This window comes from Melopsittacus undulatus, chromosome 1 (genome assembly GCF_012275295.1).
Source record: "Melopsittacus undulatus isolate bMelUnd1 chromosome 1, bMelUnd1.mat.Z, whole genome shotgun sequence".
Lineage (NCBI taxonomy): Eukaryota > Metazoa > Chordata > Aves > Psittaciformes > Psittaculidae > Melopsittacus > Melopsittacus undulatus.
Window position 1 is genome coordinate 68,376,232 of NC_047527.1, and position 14,190 is coordinate 68,390,421.

The following is a 14,190-nucleotide window of genomic DNA, read 5'->3' on the forward strand; positions in this document are numbered from 1 at the left end:
AATATATGTGTGTATATTCCCAGAAGGCTGCAGCTATCAAGGTTTGCAGAAGTAGCAACCAGGAGAAGGGAGCAGCTAGCAGAGTAGCAGAGCCCAGATTACTCTTCATTTACTTTTCTCAGTGCCCTACTCTGAACCTGAACACATTTGGTCAAGCCACTGCAGTCAGACATGCCTTTATTGTGGCATTATTTAATGCACAGTTCAGTTTTATTATTGTCAGAATGAAACGTATTTGAGATGTAGCATTTCAGAATTATTCAGCATCTGGGACTTGTATAGTTTTTAGCCAAGTAAGTGCTACGGTCATTCAAAGAGCTGAACCCACAGAAGCATGAGATCATAATCAGCAGTGATTTGACTTGCATCATAGATCAGTTTTAGGCTCTTGTTTTAGCTCTTTGAGAGCAGTACATATGGAAAGAGAGAGAGAGAAGGAGAAAAAAAAAACAAACCCAAGCCTTTCTTTTCCCTGAAATAACCACAACAGATTACTTCCACTTTTTTCTGAAGTCAAGAGTAACTGGTAGTAAAATCAGTAAATACAGTGATGCCCTAATGAGGGGCAGCAGTCCACAAAAGCAGTAAAATAAACTGCTGCAGAACATGATCCTTTGTATCCCAGAAAGATCAACTGAAATGCACTGCGGTAGCTGTGTAATGTCTGACGGGAATAGTTCCTATGGATTTAGCCAAAAGCAAATCTAACTGAGATTTGACCCTTTCAACTCAGTAGAGTACAGTTTTTGAAGAGGTGACTTTATTGAGAGCACTAAAATCACACTGAACTAGTACTTTTGGTGTTATCTTACCTGCTTTTAGAAAATATTTCATTGTAGGCTCTCACTACACTTGAAAAAGAACATTTACTTAAACATCTAAAGAATTCCATAAAGAGATGAAAAGCATCATGGAGCAACTGTGCGAAGGTCATGAAAGATATTACCACACTGATCACGGAAATACCAGGAAAAAAAAAAGTCTGTGGGTTTGTTTTTTTTTTTCTTTTTTTTTTTAATTTTCCAAAGTACTGAATAGGCACATTTTCTTTCATAAAAGTAAAATGTCTCACGATATCTGAAAGAATGTTTTAGGTGTCCACATACAGATACAGTCGTACAGTTCTTGTCTCTGAATAATAACAATAATAACTATGATGATGATGATGATGATGATTATTTATCATTACTATTATTAAATGCTACAGAGAAAATTAAGAATCATGATAGCCAGTTGCCTGCTTTGACGAGGAAAATAATATCTCTGAGCCTGGAAGGAACCAGATTTCAGTCTTTCTGCAGAGATCTCTCTGTACTACCTCTGAGTAGTAAAGCAGATCTGCCTACATGCATAATACCAAATTAAAAACCTTTGCAAGCTGAATATCCTACTACTCTTTCTCACTACTGAGTTACAACTTTTGTAACCCATATATCCACAGTACAATTCATAGGAAGATCAGTGCTGCTCTAATTCAGCATAACTGACTACAGCATATGCTCTGAAATCACTTCTTGAATTGCAGTCCTTTGAGCTCCTAGATACCCTCTCCCAAGTGGGAGTTGCTAGAGCCTTTCGTATCCACCTGTTTAGGATAGCAGGGTAAAGGTTAAAAGGCAATTTAAGCTACAGAGATGAACAAGATTAATCAAGTAAGAAAGTAAAGGCAATAGGCTTCCGCAGTTTCACAAATAAATACTTTGTGTTTGCAGCTCAAAAGCAAGTTCATGTTCTGCCCCCCCTAGAAAAGCAAACACATCAACCAACTCATTTTAAAAATGGAGGCAGCCAGCAGTTGTAGCTTAACTGTTTTCTAATACGTTTTCCCCAGCCATGGAAGCAGGACAGTGCTCAAAGCCTGAGCTCTCTGGCAGTATTCCTGAACAGGCTGCTGGGTGATTGGACTAATGCAGAGAGGAACATAATTGGCAACAAAATCAATGCCATCACTCTGCTTAAGCTAGGTATGTTAAAAAATACATGGGGCCAAAGAACAGAACTCCAGAGTCAAACACCCCCAAGCATACTGAAGATGTATTTAACCAACTATAGAGAGACTAATTAGCTGCATCAGGCTGCAGATACCCAATACTAAAGGGTCACAGCTTCATGAAGGGAGGACAGCACAACTCAGCTTGAATCAATGACCTGCACTAGGTATTAGTTGGAACAGCTGTTTTAAAGTTCACAATCCTGCTCAACACTGTATTCTCCGGTAGCATTCTGCTCCACTGTTCCTCAGTCAGCTTATTCCAACCCATCTGTGTCTGCTAGGTGGTGCTGTGGGATGGCTTTTCTAAGGCAGAAAGCTTGCTTTTGTGTTCCCAGCACTGATATATTTTTTTTTCCTTCTACATGAGAACAGCTGCAGTGTTTTCTGCATCTTGGTTGTACAAGATGTGTCCTGTCTGGTCTCCTTTCTTGTTTGTCACTTCCTGCAGGCATGCGGTGGTCACCACTGATGATGCTGCTTCTCCCATGCAGTCAGAGAAAATGTGTGTCAGTGCTCATTTTCATGCTTTCATACCCATGCAGGAAAGCAGGAACCTCAGAGGGAGGCAGGAGGTTTTAATATCTACTATAAATGTTTCTAAATTTTCATTTTCCTTTGGTTCTAAAGATACAGGACATGTAAGCAAATGATTTTTATTGACAAAGCCAGGTTTAAAATGAAATCAGTCATGCATGGTTTCAAATGAAAGGGTAAGACTAAAATCTCCTAAAGCTTCAAGTGAAATACCTCCCTTTATTCCTCTCAAAACACAACTCACTTCCATGAGGAAGGGCAACTACTGCAAAACTTTAGAAAGCAACCCTCTGAAAGGGGAAGTAATGGGAATGACGCTTTTTTAAGGCTTCATATTTGTACTGGAACTAGAGAATAACTGAAACGGCAGGATGCTATTAGTGCTTTACAATCCATAATATTGTAACTGGTGCAGACTGACACTGAACTATTCAAACCTGTCAAAACATGCTGTGCTAATGACCTGTAGGTAAAGGCAGTCTGGTGATGTCCATCTGTTCTACATAACTCTGTGTTGGTTTAGCCAAAAATGACGAATAATCCTAACCCACCCTTCTGAGCAAAAGGGAAGAAAAACAAAACAATCCCCATGATGAGCAATTGCAGTAATACTACATCAGGTGATGACATCAGGAAAATCTTGTGCTCAGTTGTCAGATTCTGTAGCCCAACGCCTTGAGACACCCTCTGAGCGCTTGTCTTTCCTATACAAAACCCACCCTAGTAAATGTCAAGGCTATCCTCTGACATATCCTGCTTAGTGAACTGATATTTTCCGTCTGATGTTCTGCTCTGAATGTAGATGTTCCACTGTCAGAAGCTGAACTTGGACATTCATATTGCATTCCCACATCAGAAGGGGATAAGAAGGGAGGAGAAGGGACATCGTGCAGGCCAGTAACAAAAGCTGAAGTATATCATGGTCGTAAGCAAGTTTGGCATAAATCTTACTATCAGATCCATAGCTAAGCAAATCAAAAAGCAGTGCAGATCTAGAAGCAAACATATCTTCAGGGGGGCTACCACATCTTTCCCCAACAGCCACACAGAATCCTTACTACAAAGGGGTTCTATAGTTCCACTGTGCATGGAAGAGTGGCCCAACAGACACCAAACAGGAGAAGAGCATGTATATGGGGAAGCTAGACTGCAATGAGAAAGACAAAAAGAAGCAACCTGAGCACAAAACACTCCAAACTGCAGAGAGAGGATGTGACACAGAGGAGAAAAAAATATGAAGCGAATTCTATTCTCTTTGTTTAAGGGAAAACAGGGTGAACAGAACCACACGGAATTAACAATTCTGAGGCAATTCCGTAAGTTAATACCTGCAGGGGTCTCTTGTCCCATTTCACTGTTTCAACTTATATTCTGCAGGAAAGGCTTTCATATATAAAGCTCAGCTGGGGAAGCATTCAAACTGAAAGTTAGCAAAGTGTTACATTTCCTTCCAAAATCACAACAATAAGATGCTTAGACAAAAACACAGTAAAGTGCAGTGGAGAAAAAATGGCTTCTGAGAGGATGTTTTAATTGTACTACTAAACTAAAGAAGGAAGGAGCTACATGCTGCTGGAAGCAAAAAAGACAAAGCATACATTTGCTATAGTTCTGCTTTTAGTAAGAAACTCAAAAATCCTCCATGCTGGCTGAGGTATTAACAGCATTTTCTTTTATACTGAATACCATATTCTTTTTTTTTTCATTAATGTGGTCTTCAAAAAAGATAAATGGGGGAGTGAGGAGCAGGGTGTGAAACCGGGAAGCAGCTGAACTCCTTGTTCAATTGCTGAGATCAAAGAGGATCAGAATATGGAAAGAAAGTACACAGCACATCCAGACAAGACTCATTTCACTGAATCCTAGGAGCCAGTTACAGAACTTGCTGGTGTGCTGGAAATTATTCTGAAATCTTCATATGTATAAACTATTCCTAGAGGACTGTGGGGGGAGGAATAAAGCAAGCATATCAGAGAACCTTTCTATTCATCTTGATCTTATGAAAAGTAACTGAAGTCCACAAAGGCATCTTCCTTCCTAAGGACTAGTTCTGTAATTGAGAACAACATGAAAACTGTTAGGTAACCATGATGAGTCCTAGGGCAATAAGCCAGTGAGAAACATGACCTGTTTGCAACTCAGAGGTTCCTTGGGGTCCACTACATGCTGCATGTGAAGCCATCATATATGTTTTGGTTGGTTCCATTTTTGATACAGCATATTTTTTACTGTTATTCAAGTACCTTTAGCTAGTAGCTGTTGCTTTAAAAAACAACTATGTCTAAATAAAGGAATGACAAGCATTTTTGAGTGATGCCAGAGGGACAGATATGGTAACAATTAGTATTAGGTTCAACTTTCACCTATGTATGTCTTAAACACATATAATCTGTCCTTCCACTCCCTCATGTTCTTCCCTCAGGGCTCTAAAATCTAAATACCAATTTTCCAGATGAAGGACCAGGGAACAAAGGGATTTGGAAACTGGTTCAAAAATGTGCCTGGAAGCTGGATTCAGCCTGGGTCTCCCAATGTATGGACTCCGACCCTAGCTGGGCCATTCTTCCAGGCTAAGCTACAAGCAAAACATTGGTATATTAACTGCTGTGTTGGCTGAACTGTCTCGGGTCTGGTTTACATGACTCTGCGAAAAATGTTGGATAGCACTTTATTTCCTGTAGGTAGGATTCCACTGCTGCACCATATACATGGAAACCAGCACAGAGACTGACTTAAGAAGAAAATTAAGATTAATTTAAGAAGGAAATGCAGTATTCTTTAATTCAGTTTCTGTCTGAGGGAGACAAAAGATAGGATAGTAAAAAAACACAACAAACTGGAGAGAGAAGATCAAGCAGCACAGCTCTGCAGAAAAAAGATGGACCCTATATGCCTCACATCAGCAGAAACAAAGTACACAGTGGATTCAATTCATACTTTTAGAGGAGCATGAGATCCTTGCACAGGCAAAAGTTTGAACAGACTGTGTCTAAATTCTCCTGTTGTTTCCTCACAAGCTGCACTTGCAATTCTGCAAAATACTGTAAAAAGGATTCACACCAACAGCGCAGGAAAGGCTACCTACAAGATAAGGAAAGACAACCTACATTCTTCAAATCTGTCAGAGTAAGTAAAAATTAACCATAATTACCTTTTTAACAGTCATAACCTCTAAAGTATTAACATAGACTGAAGAATGCAAAAGGTTGACCACCACCTTTCTTCCTACAGAACAGGAACTGCAGTGCACACAGGTATACATCCCTTTGCTTTCTTCTGGCAGAACAATCAAAAGCTCTGTCTAAGATCAGGACATGTAACAGCCTCAGGAGATCTGGATGCCAGGTTTGTTCCTTATACTGGTGTCACTATGCAGAGGGAAGAGGAACAATATAACAACTAGGCAATAAGCACAGGTGAAGTACCAGTACTTGGCACTTTCTGGAAACTTACCCATTCACTATGCTGCATTTTCTTAGTTTTCATAATGATCTATCTCATGTACCCCACATGGCATATACATGGACCCTGCTCCCCATCATTCAAGGCCTTATTGCACAACAGTACATCTGCTGATCATACCTGGAAGGACTGGCCCAGTGGCTTACTGAAATGGGGATATGAGGACAGAGGACAAACTATATTTGTTACTGACATGAGCGTATGACTTTGTTTTCTGACACCCATATACTGATTAATATAAATATATAACCCACAGTCAGTCATCCAACAGACTGACACAACAACTAGTTTAACATACAGCCATATCTGATAATGCATATTATTGTATCAGATTGAAAATGAATTCCAGAATCTTCTTACAATGATAGAAGCTGTTGAGTTTGGCAGTACTGGTCTTGGAGAACAGGGCTTAGGGGAGCAAGAAAGGATTGTCAACTGGCTTCCCACCAGGATGCCTACACTTCAGGCCACATGGAGGTGCCTGTATGAAGAGACAGTTACTTGTGCAGTTTTGCAACAGTGCTAAAATCACCATGTAACTGGACATCAACATGACTGAGTGGGTCAGACTAAAGAGAAATTATTATGATAAAAAAAAAACAACCCATGAGGACATTCAGAGGAAGCACTTCATTATGAAGCTTTATTTACCTGGACTTTTCACATACACTTATTTTAACTATTAAATAGATTAAACAAAGTACATCACTTGACCTCACTAAGCAAACAAATTTGAGTTTGATGGCACTTCCACAACTGACCATGCACCACAAGAGCTTTCCCTGTTCTTCATCAAAACTTTGTAATAGTCCACATGCCCTCTACCAATCACTATAGTCACTGCCAGAAAATATATATCCCTGTATTGCCTAAGAGAAACAGAGCCCAGAAAACAGGCAACCCTGCAAACTGAAGCATTATACATCTGAGTTTATGAAACAGAGCTTTCAGAAAAGATTTAGACATAACTGCTTATTTTAATTTTAAATCACTTCTTAAAATACAGCTCACTTAACTCCTGACTTAGGACTTATGGTATTTCTACTCTGCAAAATGATAACTCAGCTATCCCAAAAGGTTTGGCATAATGACCATAATGTGTTTTACACTGGCCAAGCTGATTTCTGTGTTTAGAATACGCATAAAAATGTAAGTTGTGTACTATAAGCTTGGATTATAACCAGCTGCTTTTTTAACCTTGGAGAGACTACTTCATATATCTTCACTCTTTCCCATCTGACAACTTGAGACTGAAAATTTTGTATTTTTCTTCTTCAGGCAATTGATTTTCTAGTCAAAAAAGTTTTCATACTGGTAGCTTCAAGCACACTGGAAAAAATTGGCTCCGTTTTCTTCAGTCTCATATCTCAATAGAGACAAACTTTCCAATTGTGCCCTCTCACAGGTATGATGGACACAATGCCTGTTAGAAAACATTAGTAGCTAATAGAAAATAGTATTTTCTAGGGCCCAGTAGGACACAGTAACTTGCTCACAACTGTTACCATTCACATTGGTGAGCACATGTGTGTGACAGTGAACTACTGCAATGAGAGAGACAAAGGTAATTCTAAAAGCTAGTACTGACTTTAGATTGGTTTAATGTTTCTCCCCCTTTCACCCCCTTCTCCCCAATACTAGTATAACACTTGCTTTTGTTCTTTCTTCATGCCTTTCCTTCACAACAAGAAATCTGTACATCTGCATAGATGTACGGTATTTTCTGGAAATATTTGGACATATTTCACTCATCACTATCACGACATTTGCTCATACAGATTTGAACAGATGAGACAGAGTGAAAAGGTGGGCCTGTACATTTGCTATGTTGTTCGCAGTTAATCATTACATTATCCCGTTCGCCACTTCAAACGAGTTGAAATGAGATCTCTGATATGATATGGGGTAACTATGTGTTTTCTAGTATCACCTTAATCTACAAGAGCTCATTTATCCCTTCAAAATACTCAGAAATGAATGCAACAGATGAAGCTATGGGAATAGTTATTTCTGCAGGACTGGACTAGTGCGAATTCATGTTTGATGGACTGACTTTGAAACTCACCCACAAATAACGTTGGTAAAGAGCAGCAGCACTCATAACAGTCTGTCTGCTGAGTCAGACGGACCAAAGTGAGTGTGTAACGTAGTCTGCACTGGCTGGTGGATCATATTCCAAGTTTATTGCAACATCCTGATCTTTATCTTTAAAGCGCTAATTAAAAACAATTCAAAATAAACTCCCTTCACGTAACAGTGGCATTACAGTTTCTGAGTGAAAGAGGAGGGAAGCTCTCCGGCGACCTGGATGAGCATTGGCTCAAGCCCTTGAGAGGCAGGAAGTAGGAAAGTTACTATAAATCTTGGATTTTGTTTCTTCCTCACACAACCATTTTCATAACAATAGTTCTGTGGCCAAATGCACAGAGGATTAAATTTAAGAGTCATTACATGAATGTTCAGAGTTTCACTGAACTCAAAGCAATTGTACCTCTTCCCCACATCTCAGGGTTTCAAGTGCAGGGCAGCCCATGGGTGGGACCACACTGGCTTTAGGGCTCAAGGAGAGATCTCAACTTTAAACAGAACCCTTGCAGGAAGCAAAGGAGCCTGAAAGCCTATAAAACTGATATCTAACTGACATTTTTACCTGGTGAGACTTGAAAACAGAACAAAACCAGAGACTTATGAGAGTTGCGGCTTGTTAGCTGCAGGCAGGGTCTTATTTGTTGGAGGGTGCAAGAGTTTGTCAACTATCAAGGCAGCAGACTGAGAAGGCAACAACCTGTGGAATTAATCACAGTAGGTACCCAAGTTGTGTAAGTTTTCCTGGGTGCTTAATTCTTTTAACTGGCCACTTTTTCGATATCACTTCCAAACCTCTCAGGAAGAAAGTGCAGAACAATTCTACAACACAACTGCCTGCTTTGTATATTCATTTTCATCATCAAGTTAATGTTAACTCAGACTATGCCATCCATACACACAATATAATACCAGAAAAGTTAATGAGATGCAAATACATTGTATTTCCATGATTCTCAACAAGAGAATACACTGTATAGTTTTGGTAGTGATTTAATCCAACATGCTTTGGGCTTTAGCACTATTAATGCTACTATTTTAGCCCTATTAATTTCTGTTGAGCCCTTTACATTTGTAACTTTTCCCATGACTACAAACCATTATTTGGTATCTATTTGTAGACCCACTTTAACATCCACTTGCATAAGATTTGGCGAGAAATTTCCTGAGAAGAGCACAAATTCAAGTTATATGGTATTCTCTGCTCTGCTTATGACTTCAGTAGAACACATGCATAAATGACTTGTGAAATGAAGACAGATCTAATTAAGTTCTTAAATTAAGTATTTATCCCTGCATACCTTAAATGATTCACTTGTAAAAACAACTTCAGGGCTTTTTGTGACTTAAGATATTATTTCTCTCAAAATTCTCTCAAAATGACTTATCAGCCATAGGTGTGTTTTAACACGTCACTGGCACTGTGCAGGAAAAGCGGCCCTCCTGGACCTTGAAACCAATGAATTCTCCAGCTATAACCATGTTCTGTTTCAATGTTGAGGATTTTTTCCTTCTGCTTTGAAATAGTTTTTTGTTTAGGTTGGGTTTGGTTTTCTTTTTTTTTATTGAATTATAATTTAAAACATTCAAAGAGTCATTTCTTCAATAGAGAAAGAAGTAAAAGAGTCACATGAGGCTAAAGGAACAACTTGCTAGTGAAAGTTTGCATTTAACCTCGCAATCTAGGACCCAGACAGAAGCAAAGTAGGAGAAAAAAAAATTAAAACAATATGTGAGATAGGAATCTTTAATCAACCCCACTCTATCAGCCTGGGCCCAGCATTCCACCCTGTCTTCTGAGGTTACCGAGCACCACTTTGAAAATGGATTACTTTCCACTGAATACAATGCCAAAAGGGGGCTTTAGCTCCCTGGGGGAAATTAGAACAGCCTGGATCATCAAATGGGAAAAAATAATCACTATCAGTAGCATTCAGAAATGGAGGGAAAGAAAAGGTGAAACCATACTCAGGTTTTGGACTATTTAATGCTTTAGACGTGCCATTGAAGATTGAGCAGAATGGCAAAAGCCTGTGGGTTTGTGATGCAAATGAACATTTGCTTCTCTAGTAGATGATAAAAATACCTGGGATTTTTCCAAGATCTTTGGTTCAGAATTGCACTTTTTGTAAACACTCAGTAGTTATTCCTGGAGAGTATAAGGCACTGATACAGTGCTGTATGCTTTCTATTACCAGGTCAGAGGGAATACCAACACATATGAAAATATGTATATATATATATATATATATATATATATATATATATATATAACCTCATAGATGCTAACAGATGAAAAATACATTATAAGGGCTTAATATGGCTTAGTGCATGTATGTCTTTAACCTGCCGTCCCTTGCTTTGGTTAGGATAAATTTTCCAACAGCCCTTGTCACCATTATCAAACCAAGACTACCTGCAAGAGATCCACCATACACCTCCATAGGGTTATGGGGTGCCAGCTGCCAGTGTAAACAAATACCTCAGGTCTCTTTACAACCAGCTTAAATATAACTTGCAATACAACACAAAAACTTAATTCCAGCTTCAGCAGCAGCAGCGTATAGCTGGCAGAAACACCAAGAAAGTGGTGAAATATCATTTCCCAGATGTTGTGAGGCTGAAACATGTCAGTTAAGGCAACATCCTGGACAGGTTAGATTACTCACTTCAGACAGAAAAAAATCAAAAATTAAGAGCAATTCTGAAAACACTGCTAACTAACATTCATTGACTCCTAGATTTCTCTTTTAAAAAGCAAATTATCTTGCATGTATGCTCCATGCTCCCAATGAATGCTAAAAGAAAACCCAGTTGATGCAAATATTTCCTATTTACGTGACTTCTAGTTTATATAAGATTGTCAGAGCCTTGGCCCTACTATAGCCCTCTTCTGCACTCCTACAGCAGTACATGGCTGACCTCAGTTATGTATTAAAGTTCATTGGAAGCCAACAGCATGAAACCATACACCTATAATTAAGTACATATTTGAATGTTTTGTAAAACAAGGAAAGACTGATGAATTGTTGCCTAAATAACTAATGATGAAATATTAGTGATGTACATTTAAAATGGGATTATGCTGTAAATGTTTTATTCCAGGAATGTATTAACCATTGATCATTGAAAAACAGTCCACAGCCAGACTATGTGAGGCCAGTGGCAAACACTGGTGCAGTCACACATGGTTGGATGTGTCTTGCAAGGAACCGGCAGTGGCCCAGAGATTCTGGGATGTGCTGATAATGTTCTTCTCTGTAAATAACATGGCAGAAGAAGAGTACTGTTATCTTCAATTTTCTAATCTAGTGCCTGTATAATACCAGAGAAGGCTCCTTCTGCCCACCAACAAACAAGTAATTTAAGATTAAAAAAGTTTTACCAGACACATGCAAAGTGATCTTTGAACTGGGCACCAAATTATAGCATATTAAATCTTGTCAAAGCTTTTGAGAAGGGGAGAAAACATGTGTCACAGTCATGGCAGCAAAATGATTGTATTTCTCCTTGCATCTTATCAGAGGGATTTGTCCCAGGACTTAATTGGCAATTGCACTATTTATTTTTTGTTCAGCAGTCTAACATGATGTTCTATTACATTTGCTGTGGAGAAAACATTGGTATAGCAGGGCTGCACATTAGACTGTAGAAGTATTGCAAATTCCAGGGGCTCATTTTTCACAGAAAGTCAAAACCACCTTTAAGTGCATAAAGCAGCTGTCCCACCACACTCTGACAGTAAACCTGCCATACATTTGGTTAACTTTTGGCATACAGACAGGGACTTAGACCTCTTCCAAGACAGTCAAAGAATAACGAAAAAGCAACTTTGATGCTACCTGAAACCAAACTATTCAAAGCACATTGCCTGCATTCCTCAGCTGCAGGCACTGAGCCAGGACATGGAGATAATCATTCTGACTGGTGGTGGGGGAGGGAGAAAGGAGCTTAAGGATCCAAGAGCTGAAGTACTCTGGTCAAGGAAAGCTAGACAGAATTTAATCTGCAAGGTAGCAAAGCAGTTGTGCTTCTCTCCCATCCCATTCCCACTAGGTGCATCAGAGAACTAAAATCATCATGGACATGGCAACACTTTTTCCCTTTTTTGCTTGTTACAGAACTGTAATTACCTTACTTTTATGTTTCTACCAATGTAGGTGAAAATAAATCAAGATAAATCAGTTCTTTCAATATCACAGCATCTGTTCTCTGTCTTGATAACCTGATGCAGCAGTGAAGTTTGGATATTGCAGAAAAAAAAAAACTTTAGTGGTTAAAAAATGTCCCTGGAACCCCAAGCTCTTTTTTCTCCTTGTGTTATAAAAACTATCAGGGGAAAGGGGGAGAGCAGCAGCACACCTATGTCACTACACAATCGAACAGCAACTTTCTGCTACTCAGCCACTTGAGGAAACATTTCTGGAAATTTCTTAGCAATTTCTGAGCTGCTACCAATAGCTAACATACCATGTTCTGCCTATTGCTTCACACACTATCTATTGCTATCCCAAGCAAGTCTATGTGACAAGAGCAGCAGCAGTCCCTACAGGCCTTAAACTTTCAAAAGCTGCAGAGCCAACAGACTGAAGAATGGTGTATTTTGTGCTTTTACCTACCCTATGGCCCTCCAAGATGGTGCAGCAGCAGATTTTGTATTCTGCTTTCTTTTTGACTTCGAGCAAAGATGACCTTCAAAGTGGGTTGTGCACTATATAAATCACTACTGCACTGGAGAAGATAAACTCAAGTGGCATATATTCTGACCTTCAGCTTTTGCCTCCTTGTAGGCAGGGGCCGACAAATATTCTCCTGTAGAAAGTTACCAGACTTTGTCTTCTAGAAGACATTAAGAAGCATTTCTTTACTGAGAGGGTGGTCAAACACTGCAGCAGGCTTCCTAGACAGGTGGACGATGCCCCAAGCCTCTCAGTGTTTAAAGGGTATTTGGACAATGCCCTTGATAGCATGCTTTGACTTTTGGTCAGCACCGAACTGGTCAGGCAGTTGGACTACATCATAACACCTATGATTGGGTCCCTTCCAACTGAATTATTCTATCTAATTCTGTTCTGGTCTAAGAAGGAAGCCTATTCTGTTCTGTTCCAAGGAGAAAGTCACTCTGAATTGTCCTCCCTCAGTGCTCAATAAAGTTAACCAGTGTAGAATGGTGAAACTGTAGAAAAAGATTTGTATTCACAAAATGGAAAGGTGAAAAAAAAAACATCCCCAAAAATGGTTCCAAAGAATGTCTTGGAATGACAATTGCAAGACTAAAAAAAAATTTTCCATGGTCCACTCTAATGGCAGTAATGAGGGCCAGTAATGAGGGCATCTTTGGTATATTTGCTTCTAAAAGTAGAGTATGTGCCAAAAACACAAAAAAAGCATAAAATCAGTCGAAAAGAAATAACAGCTCAGTGTGCCCTGGTTTCCATGAAGAGTGTTATGTACTCATTTAGAATCTAAAGGTAGTCTGTTTATACCCTAAATGCATATGTAATACAAATAAAATGCATTTAAAGAACAGCAAAATCATATAAAAGAATTTTGGAGTGTCTTACCTTCGACCCAATAAGTGTGTACAGCCACTGGATAGTTTCATTATGATTTATTACTCCATTCATGCCATCAACATAGAGCATGATCTGTCCCAAAGCTATTGTAAAGAAAAGAGATAAAATGCAAATCAGACCCGGCAAATAGATTTTATAATCCTAAACATTGCTGGCAATTTTCTGTAAGCTAGGTTTTCCAGAGACATGGGGAGCTCAACTAAAGAAACATACATTGGGCAAGATTGTGCTGGATGAAATCCTGGGCAACTGCAGTAACTTTAGTGACTTCATCTGGATGATATAAGTGTGAATTTCATCCAGGGACAAGCACAGGCACGTGTTCTTTCCTAGAAGATCCCACATTTTATTGCCCCAAAATCTGCAAACAGTATTCTACACGCTGCTTATTGCTGCAGAAGTTCCATCAGCTACAATACTTTACACCTTGTTAGCCAAGAGTTTTTAATTATTTATTTCAGGACCATATAATATTTGGAATTAATATATTTGGATTGTCGGTTTCAGTGAATTCCAATAATATGAAACTAAAGCAGGGCA

The 14,190-nt window shown here is 39.1% G+C and overlaps 1 protein-coding gene across 2 annotated transcripts in view; it reads right to left on the reverse strand.

The window, feature by feature from the left end:
- Window positions 1-14,190, reverse strand: part of FHOD3 (formin homology 2 domain containing 3) — a 373,673-nt gene that overhangs the window by 138,772 nt on the left and 220,711 nt on the right. For both annotated transcript variants that reach the window (XM_034066335.1, XM_034066332.1), the window contains exon 6: window positions 13,639-13,733. In XM_034066335.1, the coding sequence (XP_033922226.1) occupies window positions 13,639-13,733 (95 nt within the window). The remainder of the gene's footprint in view (window positions 1-13,638; window positions 13,734-14,190) is intronic.